The 27,106-nt window shown below is 36.6% G+C and overlaps 1 protein-coding gene across 1 annotated transcript; it reads right to left on the bottom strand.

Annotated features, from left to right (window-relative positions):
• Positions 1-200: 200 nt before the first annotated feature.
• LOC136259329 (uncharacterized) lies at positions 201-27,106 on the bottom strand. The gene is made up of 6 exons (XM_066052824.1): positions 27,027-27,106; positions 13,483-13,578; positions 7,029-7,124; positions 3,526-3,651; positions 632-754; positions 201-311 (listed from the first exon to the last, which is right to left on the bottom strand). The coding sequence occupies exons 1-6, from the start codon at positions 27,096-27,098 to the stop codon at positions 201-203; spliced, it is 624 nt and encodes a 207-aa protein (XP_065908896.1). The 5' UTR covers positions 27,099-27,106.

Genomic DNA, 27,106 nt, shown 5'->3' with positions numbered 1-27,106 from the left:
CCAGAGGTTTGGGATCGTCGTGTCTTCTTTGCCGCGGACTTGCGCGAAGTAGAAGCAGTTTGTCTACCCATTCTTCACGGTTGCATGTGTTACTGCATGCGCATGCACTGATGTTCTAAATATAGCACTAACTCTTATTAACGCTCTTCTCCAAACAACCAATGACACGGTGAGTATACTATATCTGTTAGATTCCAACATTAACTCGTTTTAAATATTTTAAACTTCATCTTATTGCATATATGCACATTGCAGTGGTAACCACCTGTGACCACTACATCATTATGTGTCTCTATGTCTGTCAGGTATATCTAAGTATATAGTGTATACTTTATTCACAATTATATACTTTCTGGAGTACAGTGTTCATTGCTATATACTCTACACTTTAGGATTTTATTTCTGCACATATACATGCACTACTCTGTGTACAATTGATGTACATGTACGTAATCATTACTGCTCATCATAATTTTGTGAAAGTTTCAAGCTGGTTGAATACAATTATATGTGATTTCTATACTCTACTGTGATAATCACTAGTATTTTTTTGTAAGTAGAAAATATGCAGCAAGGGACACATAATATATTCACATATCTAAATACACAAACATCAATATTTGTAATGTACCTTTGCAGCTGTGTTTATCTCTTGACAGCATATAACCTTTGATGCAGTCACAGATGTATGATCCAGGAGTGTTAACACACGTTTGATTGCAGCCACCATTGTTGATGAGGCATGGATTATCATCTGCAAGTAATATTCATTAAACATTTCACAAATGCAACAAGCATATGCATATCCATATCATTGCAAATGCAAGAAAACGTAAACTGTTGAATTAGTGTCTGTTTAAATAGTAGAACAGCAGTTTAATAGATGGCAGAGTATTACAGGTGTGGAGTCAATAGCTGCTATACATATTTTTTGCATTCACAAAATTTTGTTCTTGTGATGTATATATATATATATATACATGTGTATGTACCATGAAACCACCTAACTTCAAAGGAAAATTTCAGGGTACATATCTTATAAACCCTGGCTGGCCATGGTACATTTAAGTTAAACCATGGCTGGCTATGGTACATTTAATGTACCATGGCCTTGATGTGGGAGCAGTACTGGCAAATTCTTTATAAAAAACTCAAGCTGGAATCGATTGTGGGAATTTATTACTGGTCATGTGATGAAAACTGTGCTTTTGATTTTGCATCCTACAGCACTCAGACGAAAGGGATTTGTCACCCTTGCCATCCAATGAGTTGAGAAACATTGGTTTAAGGTGAGAACTAGTGGTATAGCATATTCATAAGTGGTTCACCACATTTTGGAATATGGACATGCCCAGTTTTTGAGTAATGTGAGATAAATACTCTACAGTGAAGCTTACCCCTATAGATGTTTAGTAAATGCTGTAAACAGTCTGTAAAATGATGCAGCGGGTTTAAAATACTTTTAAAATCGCTAAATTGAACTGTTCCCTACAGCAGCAGTCACAGCCACATGTGTATTTCATGGCCATGCTCTAACATGCAGTTAACAAACTAGTGCAATAAAAAAATTATTGATTTAAAAATGAAGCAGCAGCAATAAATAGCAGCGAAACAAGCAATACATAGCAGTGAAACAAGAGATGATGGTAGCTATGAGGTAAATCCCTACTTTGGCAATACTCCTCACTATTTACATGTAGCATTGCAGCAAAATGGGAAATCCCTACTTGGCATTGTAGGAGTATTGCCAAAGTAAAAAAACCCACATAGCTACAATGCTAAGTAACTAGGAATTTTTCCTCATAACTACCATCATCTCTTGTTTCATTGATTTTTATTGCTGGAACCCTGCTTCATCTTTAAAATAATAATTAGTACACTAGCATGTATTAGGCCAGCAATGATTATGCCATGAAAATTAAGTAAACAAAACGTATTAAGTATAATGCTACATGTAGCATAAAAGGCACAATTTTTTGTGCATTGGATCAGAGAAGCTGAAACACAGCATAATTATTTCACATGATGCAAACTGGGATACTATAATAAATAAGACAAACACAGTAATAAGTCAGATTTTTAGCTTCTTGTGAATGGATAATTAAGATATTGTAATAGAATAGTCACTGCATGTAAAAGTTAAAATATGCTATATACAACGTTCAAAGAAGAGCAGTCAAAAACTATACTCTAAGACCATATGTGGGCTATAGTAAAACACAACTGAGAACATAATAGGGGATCAACAGAATATGGGATTAACAGGATAATAGTAGATCAACAGGAATGTAAGTTATGGGCATTTGTTTGCATTGCATCAAAGAGATAATATGCAATCAAGCTTTCTTCACTGATTTCATTTATTTCTTCTATGGTGAAAAAATATTACACAGGGGGAAGACACACCCATCAGTGGATTACACTATTCATGGCAAAAACAATAGTGTAAGTCTTAACTCGTTATTTATTGTGTTCATAAGTTACAACTGAAACTTCACTTCACTAGAGTATATGAATGTAGGCTGTAAGTAGATCATAAATACAGAATTTGAAAGAAAGCATGATTATGTCAAGTTTTTGAGATCTGGTCACATTTGCATATATCCATTCACTCACTCTAACTGAACACTCAATACTCTTTGGAGCAGTCATCTCAAAACTGCTTCCATGCTCAACTGCTTTCTTCAAATGCACTCACCAGTAATGATCAGTTTATAAAGATTCGGATTGGACATTGGATTGGATTACATGTGCACTTTATAATGCCACCTTTCATGACAGTGAACAATGAAGCGTAAATCTTTAAGTGAGATGTCAGATCCAAATATTTATAAATTTGATCTGACCCAGTTGACCTTGACAAATTAAAGGCAAAATTAACATGAAAACTGTTAGCCAGATAGTGTAGCAATCGTGTGCCGATTTTATGGTGTTATTAAACAAGTTATCTGCCAAAATAATTGTTTTTACATAATTAGGTCAAATTTACCATCTCACCTTCTCTCACTCACTCTCTCTCCCTCTCTCTCTCTCTCTCTCTCTCACACACACACACACACACACACACACACACACACACACACACACACACACACACACACACACACACACACACACACACACACACACACACACACACACACAACACACACATTGTTTGAACAGAAAGTTATTTTGCTCATGTGAGTCTTAGATGGACATGGACATTTGTTTTCAAATAATGAGTACAGTTTACTAGCTGTTTCCCACAGCCAGCCTGTGAGTGTGTACAGAGCATGGTTTAATTAAAAACTATAAATGAAAGAAATTTTATTGAAACAACACATCAAACAATTTGTCGAAAAATTCTGGCAAATCAACTATGCAATAGTTAACATAATTACAGTGTATGAAGCTACAGTTATTGATGAATAAATTGTCCTTCAATTCACAATTGGTGGTCCTGCAAATTTTTCACTGTTAACTTATATGATACACTGTATAGGTGTACAGTAAAAAATTATTAAAGCCTTAATAAATATGTACCTTTGCACCTATGCTTATCTCTTCGTAATACATATCCCACTTTACAGCTGCACTCATATAAACCTGGACCACTTTTGGTACAATCATGTTGACAGCCACCATTGTTATCAAGACATCTATCAATTTCTGCAAGTTGATGATAATTACTGTATTACGCTATAGATTCATGAGGAGCAGTCACAACACAGTGTTTACTACAGCTAATATAAAACAAAGAGCTACATCATAAATGTATGTACATTATGTTTCCAAATCTGTGAGCACTTGGCATACATACAGTACATACATAACAGTGTAAGTTATATATATATACATGCAAACTTTCTACTACATTGGTACAATGTGTGTATATTATTTTAAACATTTAGCAAATAAAAATAACTTTATCAATGTGGTACCATTACTAGGAAAGTTGCAACATTTCTACTGTGTATAGTAGGCTGCAAAATGTGACTGGATCATGGAAAGCTGGTCTTACCAATGTCAGCAATTCTGATTTTTCATAAATAGCTTGAAACTACGTGAATATCAGCTAGACTGGAGTGGTCTGCTTTTGCTGTCTGCTTTTCCCAAGCACAGTGGCAATCTATACGAGCAGGTTGGGTTCATTTTAGCCAGTTTTGAGTTCTGAGTGGCCCATAACTTGGCCTAATTCATTCCTGCACCTTTAAGTTTAAGATTTTAAACAACCTCCTACCCTCCACAAGGCTTCGCCTCCCAACCCATTTGGAGCTCGCTTGACACAATCAACCTCGGTCTTAAATGGTGGGAAACTTAGCTGCTGGCTACTTGTATAGTGGATGCTCTGGAAGGTAAGGAATTGGCATAAAATGTGACAATTTTGTATACGTAGCTTCAACCATTGTCGAGCTACAACACACTGAATACTTAAAACCAGCATTTCTTGATGATTTTAAATAGGCAATAAGGCCAGTTTTCACAGACTGGGTCATAAATATAAGTGTCTGTAATTACATTATAAGATGAATACTACTAGATTTTTAATTTTATAGCCATTAGTAAGATTGGAATAGCTACTCAACAGAAACTATTGATTTTATATTCTTTTCAAAAATGTTGTCTACTATTTGAAGGCTGCATTTTTCTGTTTTGGTATAGACTAATTTTGATCTTGGTATATACAGCTGTAGCTATATGTATCATTTCTGTGACATCTCTACACTTTTCAATAACGAGAGATACAGCTGTATGCTGTAATATATATCAATAATTATCTAAAATTAGGAATGCAGTGTTTACTTTAGGTCTTTTTGTTTACTAAGAAAGCTGATAGCAGTTGTGTTATTAGTACTGTAAGACACCTGGACTCCATAGAAGACTTCTTTACAACCACAATGAATGCAATTAGCATCTTGTGAACATTAACAATTCAATTGTAACCTCATGTTTTGCATAGCTAGCTATTATACTTGAGGGATCAGGGGTGTACCTACCGTGTAGGCAGGTGAGGCAGCTGCCTCACCAAATATTAGTAATTGAAGTGGGAAGCTAGTAGTGGACTTTTTGATACTTGAAACTTAATGTTACAACAATTTATATGTTATGTAATGCAACTTACCATGGAAATTAGTACGAATCCATCCATAGCAGGTTACCCTCAGTACTGCTTCGTTATGCACTTGTCAATTTCATGCCCCACCCCCAGGGGGGTGGGGGAATACAGGGGATTTGACAAATCGTGGTGTCAAATTCCCCACTACTGGGGCAAAATCGGCTGTCAAATCCCCACCCCTATAGTAGGGGATTTGACAACACCTCAAGCGCATATATTTCATGCATGCAACTAGTAATAAACCTGCCCTGTAGCTAGTAATATTATAGCAAGTGCGATTTTATTGTTTAGAAATGCAACTACCGAAAATCGGTCAGTGAATTGGACAACTGTCAATTGCCCCAGGGGTGGGGACAAGAAGCAATGTCAAATCCCCACCCGGGGTGTGGGGACTCCCGGGGGTGGGGTGTGTGGCATGAATTTGACAAGTGCATTACAAACAGCAGTTGACACTTAATTAGAATTTTTGAATAGTTAGGTGATTCTTTTGTTGCTAAAAATGGATGATCAGAGTGAGGACCACATTGAGTCACAACCATAGGCATAGCAACCCGGGGGTGCAAGGGGAGCTGGAGGCCCCCTTGTGATTTTATGATTGTAAATTCAAAAAAGATTGAGATACTCTAATACAGCAGTCGGTTACTCTAATAAAGCAGTCACAGTATTCAGAGAAGTTGTGAATAAGGATTTTTATGTGCTTTATCAGTTATACAAATTATTATTTAGTAGAGGGCAGCCATTCTTAGTAGGTGTTGACCTTTTTATTTATTTATTATTTTTGCTCTTCAACACTAGAGCCCACCTATCTAAAAATATCTTGCTACACCTATGGTTGCAACAACCAAAAAAGAAGCGCCAAAAGACCATTCTACATTTATGGGGTGAGTTTAGTTAATTCTAGGTATTAATTTTATTATAATAAATATGGGGTGAGTTTAATTAATTCTAGGTATTAATTTTATTACAATAAATTCCAAAGTGTTCTATTATAAGCCCACCAATGCTAGTTTACATATAATAGGCTAGTAATAACTAACTAATCTAGAGAATAGCTTTGCCTTATAGATTAAGTAATGCCCTTTATGCTTGAAGGGTCTGCTGCTCATCCTTATCAGCCTCAGTCAACACCTGAGCTTGAACCAAGTGCTTCTTTGACAGCTCAAAACTCCAAGGGGCATGTATTTACAGAAGGTATATAAGCTATTGTACATAATAATTGTATTAATTTTCCAGTGCACATTCTTTGCAATAATTATTACCATAGTATGACTAAAATTTCCTCCAGATTCAAACCTGAAACACCTAATTTTCAAAAATTTCCAGGGGGAGCATGCCCCCAGCCCCTCTCTAGAAGGTGGCAGACTGCGCTTCACACACTGTGTGGTCACTTCTACCACTTCTACCGACTGCCCTTAGCAAAATCCTAGATCTGTCCCTGGAGTCTGCCTCACCTATTTAAAATTTCTGGTTATGCCCCTGGGGGTCATTAGTACTTGAAAGAAGCACTAACGATGAATTAATTCAGTTAGTGATCTTATACATTGCTCTGTAGACCTAGATAGTCACCATTCCTACATTTCTTTAAAGCCTCAAATACAAATTTTATCAACTATATAAACCATTACTCATGCTCTCCATGGGTCATCGTGACCTTGATTGTTTGGCTTACTGAAATGCCCTTGATGTTTATAATAGGAAGTTTCTATACTAACCCACTCTTTGTACGCCGTTGCCTAAAAAACTTACGTATGCATTCATAATTGGTTTCTCTTTAAAAATTAAAAAGCCTGAGGTGATGTCAATAATTACTGAGGCAAAGTAAAGGAATAACATTGATGGTTTTTAAATATTCAAAGACACTGATATAATATTATTATGAGTGTCTAACTTTTACTAAATGTTATTACAGTACTCTATGCATACTTCTGACCTGTTTTACAATCAGAGCCTGTATACCCTGTAGCACAAGCACAGATACCAGGATTTGTACATGTTCCACCATTTGAACATCCTTGTAGACAAACAGCTTTTAGAGAAAGAAATATACAACTTTTACATACCATCATTAATTATTAATAATTTTTACTGTATGTATACATGTCTGTATGTATCTATATCTAATTATATACTTGTGAGGGAATACTGTTAAAACACATTGTAGCGTGTTGTGTAGTTCAAGAAGCCAGAACACCACACCAGTGTATTATTATACAGAACAACTGTTATACTAACTTGAATGCATGCCTCATTGCTATATATATGTGACCAGTTGAGTGAAAACCCAACTTTTAAAAACAAATTGTATTGAAATGTAAACCTCATGCTACACGCACATTTTATTTGCATTGGTAAACAGTGAAACAAGATGCAAATTGAGTTTAACTGCTGTACCATGAAGGAAATGTGAGTTTCACATTATGTGTTTGCTTATGTTCAGTAAATATATAACTTGTCACTACCATGTTTTACTTGAACAGCCTACTTGCTTAATAGCATGGGTGGATATTGGCCAAACACTGTACCTTGAAGAATTCCCCAGTTTATGAACACAATGAAACAAGTTTAAACTCCATAGCTTGTTGCATGTGTAACTTATTATCGATTAAAATAAGTACCTGCAATCAGTCTTGTCCCTAGCTGCCCACATGCTTGCCCATGCAAAGGTCATCCGGTGACTTTGGTCCACTTTCCTGGCTCTAGTGACAAATGCATTTCTTGTGCTCATTCATGCATACATTCAAATAAATACACTTTCCAGCCACTTAAAGGAATATTACTTTCACTGATGTGACTATGTACCAGCTACAGTAATGCAGATTTAAATTATAACATGCAAAAATGTCTTAAAACTCAACTTTGAACAATAGTTAATGGTGAAAACGACCTTTAGACAACTACTAAGCTAGTTTTCAGGTATATTTTTTACAAATGTGCACTTTCTTAGCAAAGAGGCTGGACTAATAATGTGACTACATGACCTTCAAGTGATCGAAAGTGTGGGCAAATGGAGACAAGACTACCCTGTAATCTGTTTTCCATAGATTCTGAATGACTGTACAAATTGATGGTTTTATTCTTCCTGCTGTCTATTACTACAACTCCAAGAGTATGGCTGAAAAATTGGTTTTCCCTCAAGACAACAAAAGTCATTTAAAGAAGTCCAAGAAAGTTGTAAAACTAGATGGGTTATTGCTCAGCAGTCACTAGTGTTGTTTCAGTACCGCAAAGTCATTTTGGTAGTTTTAAAACTCAATTTTAAAAGCAGTTTTAGTTCAAGTATCCTTGGTTTACAAAAGTTTTAGTTGGTATTACTTCTAGAATACAGACATTTTGGTTCTTGTAAAAACTGAGGCTGTCAGGTTACAAAAGCTGAATTAGAAAATGATGTTTTATGACTTCAATTGCAGACACCCACAATAAACTATTTGCCATTTAGAATGTACTGTCAGGTTTGGATTTGATGTTGTATGTTTTAGCACTAGTATTAGAACCCAAAATCTAAGAAAAAAATTTTTAAGCTTTAGTTTTTGACCCAAATATTCCCAAGAAATTAGTTGAATGAAAACTTCTTATTTTTATAACAAAAACACCTCATAAATATTAATGTTTATGTATATTTCAGCCAGTACAATTCCTTCACAAGACATGATACACACTGCAGACACTTAAGTCACATGTTGCTATGGTCATTTCTTTATCCACCACATACAGAAATTGGATGAGGTAACCATCACTATGTTGTTATAATAATACTGAGTTAGTTTTAGTATACTAGAATTCCAAAATTTAATACTTTACAAAAAGTACTTTTAGTACCTTAACTAGAACAATACTTTGGGACACAAAATATGTACCTTATCTGAGCAAGAAAAAGTTTACTGTGAATGTGACTTCCATCTTCAGTAGTTCACATACCAAATTTGAGCATTCATAAATTGATAGCCTTGATATGTGATTGCTTATTAATTTTATTCACCTCAATTACAGCCATTTTTTTTCTATGCCTATAAATGAACAATTTGTATGGACACATCTGATGGCTTCAAACTGAAGCAGTTTTGGTATTTATAATAAGATACACATGAATGCTTCTAGGAAAATGACTAGAAATTACATTATATTACTTAAACCTTTTAAACCTGTACCCATTTAAAAAATGTAATCACTGAAAACACATTGTCTAGTAAACTGGATTCTACACATGCCTTTTAAAACCAACTCCCATAGTAAAAAAGCTGTAAAGTTGTCTAACAAATTACATCATCCTTTTGCTCATGGTTAAATTTTAGTTTAAATGGTCCCATTCTTTGTTTCATCTTCCAACCTATACAGAACTTCACGCTGTGTCTTAAAATTACAAAAGCAGTATCCCTTAGTTTTCCTATTCACATAACAACTTCATACTATCAACTTTCTCTTGGTGTCGTGTTGCTTGTCACGTGATGGCGCACTGTCACATAATATAGATATCACGTGATTTATTAAATGGCAGACAAGCACAGTGACGATATAAATTAAAGGTGAAAGAACACAAAATGATTGAAAGTTTCATGGCAGGTGAGTTCCTCATCGTATGTTAAAACTTATAAGTTAGACACTAGCTCCTTGCCAATTAATAAAGTCTGTATTTCTAAGAGACAGGATATATACTTTATGAAATTTGGTTGTTTAGAACCATGCCTGTAAAGTATCAAATGGTATGGTAGTACTGTTTAAGTAGGGATAGAGGTGAAAATTTTGCACGCCGCCAAAAATTCTGCCTTTAAAAATTGTTCTAGAGACATTTCATTGAACAAAAATCACCTTTACTGAATAGTACCAATCCATATAATTATAAAATATGACAAAACACTTACAGGTGGCCAGATATAGAGTTTAAAAAAATCGCCAAAACTTGAATTTTAGTCTCACTTCCTTACTCACCGACCACAATTGCAAAGCTAGAGGCCAAACAAAGCAGTGCACGCCACCATTTTACACCACAATAACAAACTCACCAGTGGGATTTTCCATTTGGGGTTCCAACGAGTGTAGGCTCTCTGTGCCTTGTCTTTTCTTTTATCTTCAATCAGGCTGCTTGTCTTCTTCCTCATCCACCGAAACCATATCAAGACATTAATTTTCCATATCAAAACTTGCTTTCAGCAACATATAGCTAGCCATAAATGCCACAGAATTATTTCTGAGATTTTTTCAGAGCTGGATTTCAGAAGCACTTCAGTTCTGACACTACTATAAGACTTGATACATTGTATGTGCAAGTTCGCAATTGGGATCCTGTTCGCGATAGGTTCATAACCCGCAATCTAGATGGACTACTAGTAATAGAGTATGGAGACCACACTTCTTAACAATCTAGTTGTTTACTTAACAGCAAACAAAATGACCTCACCCCTTATTGGTCTAGCTAGCTGCACACCTCTTGGCTGACTCAAGATATACTCTAATACAACAGTCACTCTAATACAACAGTCATGTATAATATTCTAATAGAACAGTCACAAGTTACATTGTAGCTAGCTGCACTACAACAAAAACTAAACAAACTAGTATTTAATAAAACGTAAATAAAGAAGTAGGGTGAATGTGCTAAAGTAAGGACTTTCCCATGGAGCTATGCTGTAATACCATCATTCATCTCTTGTTTCACTACTTTTTGTTACATAGATCCCTACTTCATTTTTACATTTACATTTTTTTTTAAATACTAGTATATTGTGCATTTTAAATATGCTTTTTTATCAAATACAGTTTAAGGACCATGTGGCTTTAAGGATTAAAGCATGGCAGTGCCTCAAGTACTGTGAATTTTCATCAACTGTCACTTTAATTGGGGAAGCAAAGTTAAATGTCTTGCAGCCAAAGCAACCCCTTCTTTTAATTATACACTCTTCGCGTGTCCCACATATGTTAAAGCAGTTGAATACAGCAAGTGTTTGGTTAGTTCAATCCTTGAATATGCTTCACTTGTTTGCTGTCTACATTCTTCAAAAGATATATAACAATTGGAATCAATACAGCTATGTGTGTGTAGCAGCAAGTTGAACCTTGTTACTTGAATCTGGTTTAAATCTTCAAGCTCCTGTTTCAAGTACTCTAGTGATTTTCACTCCTTCCAGGTGATCCTGTTTTTCTATTAAGTCTAGCTCACAATAAACTAGATAAACTAATTTCCATCTTGTTTAACAAACCATATTCGGTATGCATGGAATATGCATAGCTGAGTAGAGTAGCAAACAAGCTCAGCTTATACCTTATAGCCAGAAAAGTGTATTGCTGTAAAACTGTCCACTTAATTCAGACAACAGAGTGTATATAATAATTTTATTACAGTAGAGTCTTGGACTAAAAATAGGTTCAAAGCAAATATATAAACAATAAAGCAACATTCTGAGTGTTTTATGCTTTCACAATTGTGCATTCTTACATAAATTAGCAACATCAAAATCCCTACTTTAGTCTAAATTACAGTAAATAAACTACGTAGGATGACTTATGCAGGAGTTAAAATGCAGGGCTGTTGCCAGGATTTTTGAAGGGGGGTTCCAACAGCAGTATTGAGTTACCAGAGCAGGGGTCTGGGATGCAGTCCCCTTCTGCTGAGAGACTTTCATTAATTTAATGAATCAAAACTCAACAGATTGCTATATTTTATGCAAAAAACAGTACATAAATGTGAACCGATTTGCAAAAAGGGTTCTTCCACACACATCCAATTTACCAACTTTAAACTACAGATTGGGAAAAGTTATTGACTTTACATTTGGTCAGTAGTGAGCACCAACATAGCTTAGTAGATGGAGAAATTTTCACATTAATGTATTACTTGGGCACTTAGTTATGGTCTTCTGAATTCATAGAATTGGATGTGTTTGGAAGGCCCCTTTTCGCAAATCCGGTCACAAATTATTCATATAAGTGCCCCTGGTAGTACTAGATAAAGCTACCTAGACAGCATAACACATAGAGATATATGTATACATCTGTAAGTGATAGTTATCTCACTGGTATAGGAACCACGAATCCACTGATACAATGGAATGACTTACAATCAAAACATTATATGCATAGCATGGATTCATTTTGCATGCCCAAGTGATAAATTACTGGAGTTCCATATCTTTAAACACTGCACATCAAAGCTATAGCAGTGTAAGGTCATACTCAGTTTTGCATTTAATGTCTTAAAAAGCTCCACTAATAAAGCATTATTATTAGAGTAACATGACTGCTCTATTACAGTATATACCTGACTGCTCTATTAGAGTATATCGACCTTTTAACAAGTTTTCAAGAGGGCTCATGTTACCTCTGTAAATCCTTCCCTGAGAGATCAATGCAAGCTTTATAAATTGCTGGGCTGTGCCATACACTATTACTCACTCATTTTGTCCTGCCACACTAAATGGTACATGCTAGGATCCTGCTGTAAACTCAGAAGTCTAAATTTTACAGGGGGGTTCCAGAACCCCTTGGAACCTCCCCTCCCTATGCCCCTGAAATGAATAATTATCTTATGAAGCACTTTTTATTCCAATGATCCCTACTAGTTTATATACCTGTACAGTATGTCTACTTAAAAATGCTAATGCATGTTGACAACATTGGCCTGGTGAGTAAAATTATGTAGGACTTTACATGGGTGTGATCTTGGACTTTATTCTATAGATTTTTTCATCCTTAGAGACAGCTTCCGCATTATAATTTGTAGAAATTAAGGAGACACATACTGATTTATTTGGTTTGAAATGGATAGGAATAATACCACACATACAGGTCTAAGTTGAACTGTGTTCATTGTGCTTATTCTATTAGAGTAAAATGTATTAGATTATAAAGACTGCTCTATTGGACCACATCGTATCATATTTCTTTTCAAACTTATGTCAAATTGCATACATCTTGGTTCTATTATGACTTAAATTTGGTGTGTTTATTTTCGGTTTTGTCAAGTACAGGTGCACTTTGTTCAAATTTTATCCTTGTACACTGTGATGTACTGTTGCAGAATTACAGAAATTTAGCTTAAATTGTGATATGGAGTGTCTTCTATTCCAGTAAGATTCAAAAGAAGTAAGTTAGAAGTTGTGTAATAATAATATTAATACAAGAGCAAGTGCATTTTGCTTTACCACTATATCATGCTATTAAACTTTCAAATACGTGATTATACTAGCATTTTGCCTCTTGATTTGAATTACTCCAGCCAAATTGACATGTACATCCCTACAAATTACACAGTGCATAAATTCATGGCATAAACCATTAACTAATTGAAGGAACAGTAATATTTCAACATCAGAAGAAAAGATAACGATTCTGTAAAACATGACAGAACTTTACATTTTTGTATTGGTGAATACAGAAGATAGTGTTATACTTACGTGTCCGACAGTCATATCCAGTCCATCCAGGTGCACATGTACATCTATTAGGTCTTGTGCACCTTCCACCATTGTGGCATGTTTGAGTACACACAGCTGAAGTTTGAAAAAAGAAGTTGATTAAAGCTACATAAATCATGTAAGTGAAAACTTTAAACATCATGGAATTCTATACAAGTACAGTAAAGCAAAAAAAAATTGCAAATTTTAAGTTGGATGCCCTTAATATATAGTACTACCATACTGTATGATATTACCACTGAAGTGCAAACACGTTAATGTTAAAGATTTTTACTAGACCTTATCACATGATAATTAACACAGAAGGCCAGACCTAAGAATTAGACTGTAATGCAAAATTCGATCTATACAATGTTGTCTTTTTGTGAGCAACGAATTCCCATCATACGTGAAACTAATTAGTTTTTTTGCAATTTAATAATGCAGCAGAAAAATATCGTGACATTGATTACTGTGCTGATGCTGTAATAGCAATATAGCATGAATAGATTATTTGAGTCATGTACTGTAGATGCATGTTGTAAAAGTTTGGCTAGGCCTATAAAAATCACGCTGAAAATAAATTTTTATTCTTTTTCTACATACAGTATTACAGTTAATGCCATACCTGTTTCACTGCCCATACAAAAGTCTCAATAGTAGCAGTGAAATTTATCCTGTATTTCACTGGTAGCAGTGAAAAAGTTGTAATTGCAATTTCATTGGCTAGAATTTATGTAACAGTATTACATAATTAGTGTTTAGCGCCTGAATCCGTTACGTTAGCAATGCTAGTTCAATGGCTTTTAATATTCCAGAAGATTTCTTTTCTGATGAAATATTGCAGTTTTTTAATGACAATGACATTATAGGTACTGATACATTCTCAGAAGAACTTACGACACCTGAACTCGATGCAAGCTCCAGCTCAAGCTCCAGTGTGTTCGCTTCAACAATGGAAAAGGAGATACAAGGTCTACTCCAGAAAAACAAGAATGGAAACACCATAAGGTCTACAGCCACATGGGTAAAGAGGTTTGAAAAGTGGAAGAAGGAAAAGTGTATATCTGTAGATTAGCCAAACATTTATGCGCTGAATTTGAATGTTGTTTTACAGCAGTATTTTGCTGAATTTTGCAATGAAAAGGGAGAAGAATATGAGCCTGACAGCTTAAGAACAATGCTTTCAGCAATGCACAGATATATAAAAGGTACTGGATACAGTTACAACATTCTTACAGCACCAGAATTCGCTAGTGCCAGGGAGGTACTCAATGGAAAAGCTATCGCATTACGCGAAAGTGGGAAAGGAAAGCGAAAAAGGAAGGCCAATTTTGTGACTACTGAAGATGAACAAACCATGTGGAATAATGGTATTCTTGGAAGCAGTACACCTCAAAACTTAAATTATACCATGTTCTTTTTATTGAGCCAAAATTTCGGAACACTAGGCTGTCAAGAGCATCACCAAATAAAAATTGAAGACCTAAAATTAATATATAACCCAAGTTCTGGAGAAGCTCTGTATGTTGATTGGGTGGAAGGTCCCACAAAAACAAGAAACGGAAGGTTAGTAAAACAGGAAAGATGTGTACCTCAGCGTATGTGTGCTATTGGAGGAGATAGGTGTCCAGTTAAGATATTTCAAAAGCTACTGAATAAGCGGCCGGAACCACTTAAGTCATCTGGCCCTTTGTATCTTACACCATTGCAGGATTTTCAAGGACAAGATGTCTGGTATTCACAGCAGAGAATGGGAATAAATAATATTAATAGCTTTATGAAGGACATGGCTAAACAGAGTGGACTTTCAAACAGTAACAAACGCTACACCAATCATAGCGTAAGGAAAACAATGGTTCACAAATTACAAAAGGCAGGTTTCAGTAATGATAAAATTGCTTCAATCAGTGGTCACAAAAGTGAGCAGTCATTGAGAGATTACTCTGACATTGACATGGAGGATCATCGACAGATTAATCATACTTTGAGCTACAACACAAGGAGTGACTGTCAGAAGTTTAGCAAACAAATACATTCTGATGCTGAATTTTGCTCAGTGCAATCCACGTCAGTTCCCTTATACAATTTTACAAATTGCACAGTACATATTACCAACAATCCAGCAATGTGTTTACCTTGGAAGAGGGCTAAGATTGGAGATAAAAACTCTGAGTGAAGGACAATGTATTATATTAATTGTATTATACTAGCTGGACTAGTATACATGTATAGTCAATGAACCTAATGTACAGAAATGTGTATGCAACGAGTATGGTATTAACTTGGAATAGCATGGGTAGTAGTGAAATTTGGGATAAATACCACTCTTGTTGTATTGGAAATGGTAAATTTCCAATACAACACTTGTGGTATTTATCCCAAATTTCACTGCTACCCATGCTATTACTAGTATAATACTTCTATTATTCCCAAGGTGCTTAATATTCTCTCCATGTTGATAACAAGCTTGATGAAGCAGTAAATGAACATTATACTGGTACAATATAAACCAATTTAATGTACACAATGCATGGCAAACACAAATGGCTGTGGTTAGGGTACATGTATATGCATGTGCGAAGTAACTACATGATCACTATCTGTCACCTTGACATTGCATTTGCACTACTCAGCCTTTAGCTGGCTTTTTCTCTTTTCTTTGGCATTTATCCTGAATTGTGCTTGGTATATATGCTACTGTAATAGTATGTATGTCATAACATAAAGGAAGTTCTATTCAAAACTCTGCCCTTGACAATGGGCCTACTGAAACTTAGAGGTCTGCTATAGAGAGGCCCACCTTTGACAAACAGTATAACACACTTGGCTAGAGGCCAGAGAAGACCATCATTAACTGGGGCCATCCTGGGAAGCCATACTACTTACAGTCCTTCAGCAAGAAACTGTAATGCCGCAACAACCATCACCACAGCTGATACTCCAAGGATCGTGGCTGAAGTTTTGTTTCACACTGGAGACCATGAAGACAATGGTGAAAACCCGTCCATGCAGAAAAGGACATTCTATTACCTTCATCTAAAAATAAGAAAAAGTATACTGTACTACCAATTCTCTGAATAACAGTAAGAATCATTTATCTTTAGCCAATTTAAAAGCTCCTCCTTTGGAACTTTAGGCTAATGGTAGATCCAGCAAAAAAGCAGACCAGTCATGTAATACTTTGTTTATGGGAGTAACATTGCTTCAATCTCCTGCACATTAGTTGAAAACATGGAGTCTGGAAGTTTTGTTGAATTCAGAGACCTTCTCTCAGGAAACCGCAGCCTATCAGAAATTATTCAAAACAGAAATCATGACATCACAAGTTTACATTTTAGTGGCTTTAAGGGTGTGCAGCATATGTAGCAGTACTAACAACTTCACTGCACCCTTGACCTGATGAGGACCAAATTTTGTGAGCTGCATGTTGCAAGAGTGTTAAGGTACACAAACTACACAGAGGGTCTAAATAAGTTAGACTTCAGATCACAGGGGTCTAAGTAATTTAGTAACCCTCAGGTCTTGTAGTAACACCTTCACTTCACTCAGGCACCATGACACAGGGCCATCAGGTTACTAATTACTTAGACCCCTGTGGTCTGAAGTCTAACTATTATTTAAAATGGGGTGGCCTTGACTAGACATGCAGTCATTCAGTTCATAACTTGAGATTATCTTTGGCCAGCTCTGGTTTAATTATAATGACTATAACACCCGTAGCTTCAAAATTGGAGCAGACATTACATCTAAGGAAGTGCAGACCTCAGACTTGCCGGTAAACACAAATAGTTGAGGTTAGGGTATATGCATGTATGAAGTATGTAGGTACATGATTGTTATCTGTCACCTCAACATGGTACAAATCTTCAGCCAAGCAATCGCCTCCTTTCAATGGTTTTGTATTGTGACTATTGAAATTCACATGACATTCCAAACAAAACTAACATGATAATTTCAAGGGGAAGGTAGAAACACTGGACTGGACCACTGGACTGGACTAATGGAATGGACTACTGGACTGGTATTTTTTGTTTTTTGATTGCATTTTTACATTCCAGGGTACAGGGTTGTGTTTGTTGTAATTGTCTTTCCCTCAGTAATGCCAACTTGATACATTCTCCACTAAAACATCCTATTGCAGACTACTTTCTGTAGCATGCCTAGTATAGTTGCAATGATACTGTGCTTAGACGTATCAATATATTGCCTCTGGTATATGTGACCGGATTTGCGAAAAGGTACCTTTTCCACACATTTGACATAGCAGCAAACAAAATGATATAACATGTGACTCCTTATACTGATTAACTAGCTCTTAGCATCACAATGTAGCCAGATATTGTAACTAGATTCATTGAAAAATTTAAGCAATTATATGCCATGATCAAGCTTTAAAGTTCAAAGAATGGGTCAAATTCTGTGTGTGAAAAAGGTACCTTTTCGCAAATCCGGTAACATATCATGATACAGCAATATATTGCACAATACAAAGTGCAATGGTCTATATCATGTTTTAAGGGAAATAAGTGAACTACTCTTTCTTTGAGAAGCATTACATTATTTAGTTTAACCATAATGTACAATAATTTGATTGTCAGCCATGTTAACAAGTCACGATATGTCAATATATCATGATATGCAATATATTGATACGGTTTGTCTTTGTATCGATACAGCAATGTTGTCATGTAATAGTTATCTAATCAAAAACAGCCAAGCTGTAAAAAAGGTGCGGCCCCTAAAAAGGCCAAGGTGAAAAAGATGTGAAATCCAAGGTGGCGGCCAAGAAATGGCTGTGATGGTAGGTTAATGGTAAAAAATTTAATAACGACAATTCAGGTAAATTTTGTGCCAAGACCAAGCGGCACCAAATTCCCCTGAATTGTCGTTATTAAATTTTTTACAATTAACCTACCATCACAGCCATTTCTTGGCCGCCACCTTGGATTTCACATCTTTTTCACCTTGGCCTTTTTAGGGGCCGCACCTTTTTTTACAGCTTGGCTGTTTTTGATTAGATATCACTTCTTTTTGTATTTGTATACCCCAAAGCTGGCCATAGGCTGGCTTTGGGGCTTTTTTAACCTATCCTATTTCTTTACCACAGGAAGAATAAAAAGACAGAGCAGATTTTTAATACTTCAACTGTTTTTGATTTTATCAGTAATTATATAAATATCTTTATTACATGTCTATTATTCCCTACTGGATAACTTGTCCGCAGCTGATCTTTCTACTAAGGGACTTGAAATGTAGCTAAACTCTCTATAGGTTGATTTGTTTGCATCTGAACTCTCTACAGGGCGATTTGTTTGTAGAAGAACTCTCTACAGGATAGTTTCTTTGTCACTGAACTGTCTACAGAGTGGGTTCTTTGTAGCTGAACTCTCTACAAGATCACTTCTTCTAGCTGATCTGTCTATAGGGTGACCTGATCACTCTGTAGGGTGACTTTTATCTAGCTGAACACTCTACAGGGTGATTTGTTTGTAGCTGAACTCTCTACAGGGTAATTTATTTGCAGCTGAACTCTATGCAGGGTGATTTATTTGTAGCTGAACTCTCTACAGGATGGTTTCTTTGTAGCTGAACTCTCTACAAGGTGACTTGCTTATGGCTGATCTCTCTACAGGGTGACTTGTATAGCTGAACTCTCTACAGGGTGATCTGTTCATAGCTGAACTCTCTGGGTGATTTGTTGGTAGCTGAACTCTCTACAGGATGGTTTCTTTGTAGCTGGTCCCTACAAGGTGACTTGTTTCTAGCTGATCTCTCTACAAGGTGACTTCTCCTACTACAGGGTGACTTGTATCTATAGCTGAACTATCTACAGGATGATGATCTGTTTGTAGCTGAAATCTCTACAGGGTGATTTGTTTGTAGCTGAATTCTCTACAGGATGACTTGTTTCTACATATAGCTGATCTCTGTATAGGGTAACTAGTTTCTAGTTGAACTCTTTACAGAGTGGGTTCTTTGTTGCTGAACTCTCTACAAGGTGACTTCTTCTAGCTGACCTCTCTATAGGGTAACCTGATGTCTCTGCAGGGTGACTGTTATCTTGCTGAACACTCTACAGGGTGGTTTGTTTGTATCAAAACTATCTATAGGGTGATTTTTTTATACCTGAACTTTCTACAGGGTGATTTGTTTATAGCTGAACTCTCTACAGGGTGATCTGATCTCTCTACAGGGGGTGATTTGTCTGTAACTGTTATCTCTACGGGTAGATTTGTTTGTAAGTGAACTCTCTACAAGGTAATTTGTTTGTAGCTGATTTCTCTACAGGGTAATTTGTTTGTAGCTTAATTCTCTACAAGGTGATTTGTTTGTAGCTGAACTCTCTACAGGGTGATTTGTTTGTAGCTGATCTCTCTACAGGGTGATTTAGGTTGTAGCTGCTCTCTCTACAGTGGGTGATTTGTTTGTAACTGAAATCTCTACAGGTTGATTTGTTTGTAGCTGAAGTCTCTACAAGGTGTTTTGTTTGTAGCCAATCTCTCTACAGGGTAATTTGTTTGTAGCTGAAGTCTCTACAAGGTGTTTTGTTTGTAGCCGATCTCTCTACAGGGTAATTTGTTTGTAGCTGAACTCACTGCAAGGTGATTTGTTTGTAGCTGATCTCTCTACAGGGTGATTTGCTTGTAACCGAATTCCCTATATTGTTTAGTGTCTATATAGCTGATCTCTCTACAGGTTGATTTGTTTGTAGCTGAACTCTCTACGGGGTGATTTGTTTGTAGCTGATCTCTCTACAGGGTGATTTGTTTGCAGCTGAACTCTCTACAGGGTGATTTGATTTGTTTGTAGCTGAACTCTCTACAGGGTGATTTGTTTGTAGCTGATCTCTCTAAAGGGTGTAGCTGATCTCTCTACAGGGTGATTTGGTTGTAGCTGATCTCTCTATACAGGGTGATTTGGTTGTAGCTGCTCTCTCTACAGTGGGTGATTTGTTTGTAGCTGAAGTCTCTACAAGGTGTTTTGTTTGTAGCCGATCTCTCTACAGGGTAATTTGTTTGTAGCTGAACTCACTGCAAGGTGATTTGTTTGTAGCTGATCTCTCTACAGGGTGATTTTTTTTGGTAGCTGAACTCTCTACAGGGTGATTTGTTTGCAGCTGAACTCTCTACAGGGTGATTTTTTTGTAGCTGAACTCTCTGCAGGGTGATTTGTTTGCAGCTGAACTCTCTACATGATGGTTTCTTTGTAGCTGAACTCTCTACAAGGTAACCTCTTCTAGCTGGTCTCTCTACAGGGTATTTTGTTTCTAGCTGAACTCTCTACAGGTGATTTGTTTGCAGCTAAACTCTCTACATGGTGGTGTCTTTGTAGCCAAACTCTCTACATGATGGTTTCTTTGTAGCTGAACTCTCTATAAGGTGACTTCGTCTAGCTGAACTCTCTACAGGGTGATTTTTTTGTAGCTGAACTCTCTGCAGGGTGATTTGTTTGCAGCTGAACTCTCTACATGATGGTTTCTTTGTAGCTGAACTCTCTACAGGTGATTTGTTTGCAGCTAAACTCTCTACATGGTGGTTTCTTTGTAGCTGAACTCCCTACATGATGGTTTCTTTGCAGCTGAACTCTCTACAAGGTAACTTCTTCTCTACAGGGTGATTTGTTGTAGCTGAATTCTCTACAAGGTAGTTTGTATGAGGCTGAACTCTCTACATGGCGGTTTCTTTGTAGCTGAACTCTCTACAGAGTGATTTGTTTGCAGCTGAACTCTCTACATGATGGTTTCTTTGTAACTGAACACTCTACAAGGTGACTTCTTCTATAGCTGATCTTTCTAAAGGGTGAATTGTTGTAGCTGAACTATCTACAAGGTAACTTCTTCTAGCTGATCTCTATACAGGGTGATTTGTTTGTAGTTGAATTCTGTACAGGTGGTTTCTTTGTAGCTGAACTCTTTACAAGGTGACTTCTTCTAGCTGAGCTCTCTACGGGGTAATTTCTTTGTAGCTGAACTCTCTATATGATGGTTTCTTTGTAACTGAACTCTCTACAAGGTAACTTCTTCCAGCTGATCTTTCTACTGGGTGATTTGTTTGCAGCTGAACTCTCTACATGGTGGTTTCTTTGTTGCTGAACTCTCTACAAGGTGAATTCTTCTACCTGATCTCTCTACAGGGTGATTTGTTTGTAACTGAATTCTGTACAAGTGCGTTTTTGTGGGTGATCTCACTGCAGGTTGATTTGTTTGTAGTTGAACTCACTAAAGGGTGATTTTACTTGTAGCTGAACTCCTTACATTGTGTCTAGTTTCTAGCTGATCTCTCTACAGGGTGATTTGTTTGTAGCTGATCTCTCTACAAGTTGATTTGTGTGTAGCTGATCTCTCTGCAGGTTGATTAATTTGCAGCCGATCTCTCTACAAGGTAATTTGTTTGTAACTGAACTGTCTATAAAGTGATTTATTTGTAGCTGATCTCTCTGCAGGTTGATTTGTTTTAGCTGAACTCTGATTTGTTTTTAGCTTATCTCTGTACAGGTTGATTTGTGTGTAACTGATCTCTCTACAAGCTGATGTGTTTGCAGCTGATCACTCTGCATGTTGATTTGTTTCTAGATGATCTCTCTACAGGTTGATTTGTTTGTTGCTGATCGCTCTAAAGGTTGATTTGTTTGTAGCTGAACTCTCTGCAAAATGTTTTGTCTGTAGTTGATCTCTCTACAAGGTGATTTTTTGTAGCTGACCTCTCTTCAGGGTGATTTGTTTCTAGCTGATATCTCTACAGGGTGATTTTTGGTAGCTGACTTCTCTTCAGGGTGATTTGTTTCTAGCTGATCGCTCTACAGGTTGGTTTGTTTGTAGCTGAACTCTCTAAACGGTGATTTGCTTGTAACTGAACTCCTTACATTGTGTCTAGTTTCTAGCTGATCTCTCTACAGGGTGATTTGTTTGTAGCTGATCTCTCTACAGGGTGATTTTTTTTGTAGCTGACCTCTCTTCAGGGTGATTTGTTTCTAGCTGATCTCTCCACAGGGTGATTTTTTGTAGCTGACCTCTCTTCAGGGTGATTTGTTTCTAGCTGATTGCTCTACAGGTTGATTTGTTCTGATCGCTCTACAGGTTGGTTTGTTTGTAGCTGAACTCTCTACACGGTGATTTGCTTGTAGCTGAACTCCTTACATTGTGTCTAGTTTCTAGCTGATCTCTCTACAGGGTGATTTGTTTCTAGCTGATCTCTCTACAGGGTGATTTTTTGTAGCTGACCTCTCTTCAGGGTGATTTGTTTCTAGCTGATTGCTCTACAGGTTGATTTGTTCTGATCGCTCTACAGGTTGGTTTGTTTGTAGCTGAACTCTCTACACGGTGATTTGCTTGTAGCTGAACTCCTTACATTGTGTCTAGTTTCTAGCTGATCTCTCTACAGGGTGATTTGTTTCTAGCTGATCTCTCTACAGGGTGATTTTTTGTAGCTGACCTCTCTTCAGGGTGATTTGTTTCTAGCTGATTGCTCTACAGGTTGATTTGTTTGTAGATGAACTCTCTACAAGGTAATTTGTTTGTAGCTGAACTCCTTACTTTGTGTCTAGTTTGTAGCTGATCTCTCTACAGGGTGATTTGTTTGTAGCTGAACTCCTTACATTGTGTGTAGTTTCTAGCTGATCTCTCTACAGGGTGATTTGTTTGTAGCTGATCTCTCTACAAGTTGATTTGTGTGTATATAGCTGATCTCTCTGCAGGTTGATTTGTTTGTAGCCGATCTCTCTACAGGTAGTCTGTTTGTAGCTGAACCCTCTATAAGGTGATTTGTTTGTAGCTGATCTCTCTGCAGGTTGATTTGTTTTAGCTGAACTCTCTACAGGGTGATTGCTTGTAGCTGAACTCCTTACATTGTGTCTAGTTTCTAGCTGATGTCTCTATAGGGTGATTTTTTGTAGCTGAACTCTCTTCAGGGTAATTTGTTTCTAGCTGATCTCTCTACAGGTAGATTTGTGTTGATTTGTTCATTGCTGATCGCTCTAAAGGTTGATTTGTTGCAGCTGAACACCCTGCAAAGTGTTTTGTTTGTAGCTGATCACTCTAAAGGGTAATTTGTTTGTAGCTGAACTCTCTCCACAGTGACTTGTGTGTAGCTGAATTCTGTGTAACTGAATTCTCTAGAGAGTGACTTAATTGTAGCTGAATTCTCTACACAGTGCATGACTTGTTTATAGCTGAACTTTCTTCAGTGTGACTTGTAATGTTCTGAATCTCTATAGTGATATATTTGCTTAACTCTCCACATGGTGACTGTCTTCTTGCTGAACTGTCTATAAGATTAACTGTTTGCAGCTGAACTCCCTACAGAATAACTTGTGATGTAATAAAATTCTATAATGGAGTAAATAAATTAGCCGAATGCTCTATAGGGTGACTGTTCTATTAGAGTATCTCGATCTCGCATTTGCTACACGGAGTTGGCTTTCGAATCATACCTCAGTGGTTTGTAATCTGATTCTTCTGTACTACTGCAAGGACTTTCTATGAAGATTATTCCAGCTATACACCGATTTTCAGCTCATTGCTCTAAGCGGTTTGCCTAGTAGGCGTGAAAACTAACACTTTTTATTCATAAAAATCGATCGCGTAATTGTGACACAGGTTGGGTTTTGTATCATATCTCCGTGGTCTTTATCTCGATTCGTTTCAAACCACCAAAAGGCACTCCTACGATGGTTACTCCATCTACATAGCAATTTTCAACTCATTCCATGAAGCGGTTTACCCTGTAGGCGTGACAACAAATCGATCTTGTTTTACGCGATTAATCGGTCATAACTCCTGAACCATTCATCAGATTTGTACCAAATTTGATGCTAGGATTTGCCTTTGGACTCCCTTTCTGTGTGCCAAATTTCAAGGCGATCGGAGTACGCGTTTGCTTGTTATAGCAATGTTTGCAAGTGTGCGAAAAGACGAAGAAGAAAAAAAAAAACGAAGAAAAAAACAAAACTTTGGCAGCTCGTATCTCGGAAATGGCTGGAGCGATTTCCTTCAAATTTGGAATGTAGACTCCCTTGGCTGGCGGGCAACTGTGTAGCAAATTTGGTTACAATCAGATAAGTGATCACCGAGATACAAAGGTGTGAAAATAACGTTTTCGTTCTTCCTGTCAATATACTCACGGGTGTGGCGCGCCGGCTTCTTGGGCCGCACGACACACTACCGTGTGTCTTGATGTCATTAATACGTTTCTATGCTTCAACACGCAATGTTAGAAAACTTGCGATTGTGGGATGGAGTTTATATTGTTATTATTTTTGTACTAAGTTAAGCCAACTAACTTCGCTATTTGGACAGTAAGTAAGTTATTATATTAAGTTAAGTGCTTAGAACTGTAAGTTACTAACCTATTTCAACATAGCAGTAGTAGCTTTGCTGTTCCGTGGTCTGTTCAAAGGCTGATACGCGGTGGGTAGAAATACGCATCCACAATCGCCCAAACAATTATTTTGTGCCTTCATTATCCTTTAGTAATAACCAACTACTCTATTTTAGCCTATGTACTAAGCTTAGCAACCTCTACAAAACCGAGTCCCACAATACAAAGCTCTATGTCGCTCAATATAATGAGTCAAAGCGCATCGATTCTTTGAACTGGCTGGGTATCAAAGTCATTGGCAAACCGCTTTCCCATGATATTGCCCGGGCAATATCTTGATATTGCCCAGGCAATATGCGAGTTAAACACTGAGCGGCGCCTTTGAACGCCCACGCTAAAGTGGTATATAAAATGATATGATACGCAATATATTGATATATTATTGCATCGCCAATGTCTACAAAAAAACTTATAATGTCAAAGCTGAATGTGTATGTTGATAGCAAATGTTTTGATTCCCATGTTTGATCCCCAAACGTGAGTATTATATTGAAGAGAGATACACTACACTCTAGATCAACCACTAGATTTGCAGTGTTGGGAGTAATGCGTTACTTATGTAACGCATTACATAATATTATTACTTTTGTGGTAACAAAGTAATATAACGAAATACGCTATGAAAACAAGTAATATAACGCAAGATACTTTACTTACAAACGTAACGCGTTACCTAAATAATATAATTACTGTAATGAGTCTAATATGACATAATATTATTACTAAAAGTAACGAAGTTACTGATCTCATTAGTAATCCTCTGAGTAACGCCTAACCACAACGAAGTAACGAGGCCTACTGAATGAAGCTTATTCACTAGCTTCTTACTTATAACCAAGATTTACACATTGTCCAACAACGCAATCATGCCACGTGATAAGGTGGTAGTTTCACACGTGACAGCTTACGGCTGTGGACACTAAGTAAAGTAATATAATATGTAATATTATTACAGTTACTTTATTTTATGGGTAATATGTAACTGTAACTAAATAGTTCTGTTGCAAGTAATATGTAATATGTAACTAGTTACTTTTACAATAACTTGCCCAACACTGTAGATTTGTACAAACATGGCACAAAAAAATTTTCAGGGAAGTATATGTTGAAATGAAATATATCAACTACTGTAATTACACCTGTACAAGATGCTGCTATATTGTTATCAAGTAGTGAGTTGTAATACTACGTATGTGTGCTGTACCACTACCTTGTTTATGTACACTTTGGCTTAGTATCATTATAGATGTGCATAATTTTTATCTGCAAATTAAATAGAATGATTTGGTAGAGAAGGCACCAAGGAGGCATTTCTAGAAATTTCAATAGGGAACTAACATACCATAACTAATGAAATAATCTTGGGACTTGTCACACTTGATCACATTCAAGCAGTTATGAAACAAGTGTATGGAAGAAAGTGTAACAGCCAATGTGCCTAATAAAAGTGATGAAAAATGCAATCTAAAACCAAAATACACCAGTCCAGTGGTCCAGTCCATTCCCAATTTCAAGTAGCACCAAAAACACTGCTGCCCTCCTGCTACAAAACAGAAGTAGTCAGGACTCAACTATGCCAGCATAATAATAGGATGAAGTGTTATGCCAGCATAATGCTAACATAATATTAGGTGGATATCTTCATTCCATGAAAATAGATCGATACTCCCTAACAGAGTAACTGCAAACTGCAATAGAGCACCCAAATGCATTGTTTAAGATCAATATTCTCTAATAGAACAGTCTTTTTTGCAGTGAAACATTCTAATAGAGAATTCAATGATTGAAATTTTCCAAGATAATTGTAAGAAAAGTTGCTAAACTAGGAGCATAATGCAAGCATAATGGGAACACTGAAGATCATAATAAGTGAAAATTTTGGGAAGCATTTTGGGCAAAATTTAACTCAAGCCTGCTTAGCTATGCAGTAATGCAGATAAGGAAATTTTACTTTTATTTCTTTTACTTACTTGTATACAGAAATTTTAGTGTCATGAATGTATTTTATAGTCTATAATGCATTACTAAGTTGACAACATCTAAAATCATTAAACATTAAATTAGTAAATTACTATTTCAATAAAAAAAAACAGAATGGTGGTGAGTGTATTCTGTAAAACTGAAACTTTTGCTGTATAACACAGAAATAGCTTATACAGTACTTACGTATTCGACAGTCATATCCTGTCCATCCAGTTGCACATGTACAGGTATAAGGTCTTGTGCACCTTCCACCATTGTAGCAT

The sequence above is a fragment of the Dysidea avara genome, chromosome 6, assembly GCF_963678975.1.
Source record: "Dysidea avara chromosome 6, odDysAvar1.4, whole genome shotgun sequence".
Lineage (NCBI taxonomy): Eukaryota > Metazoa > Porifera > Demospongiae > Dictyoceratida > Dysideidae > Dysidea > Dysidea avara.
The sequence above is the reverse complement of the archived record's forward strand: the minus strand, read 5'-3'. Positions and strand labels throughout refer to the sequence as shown.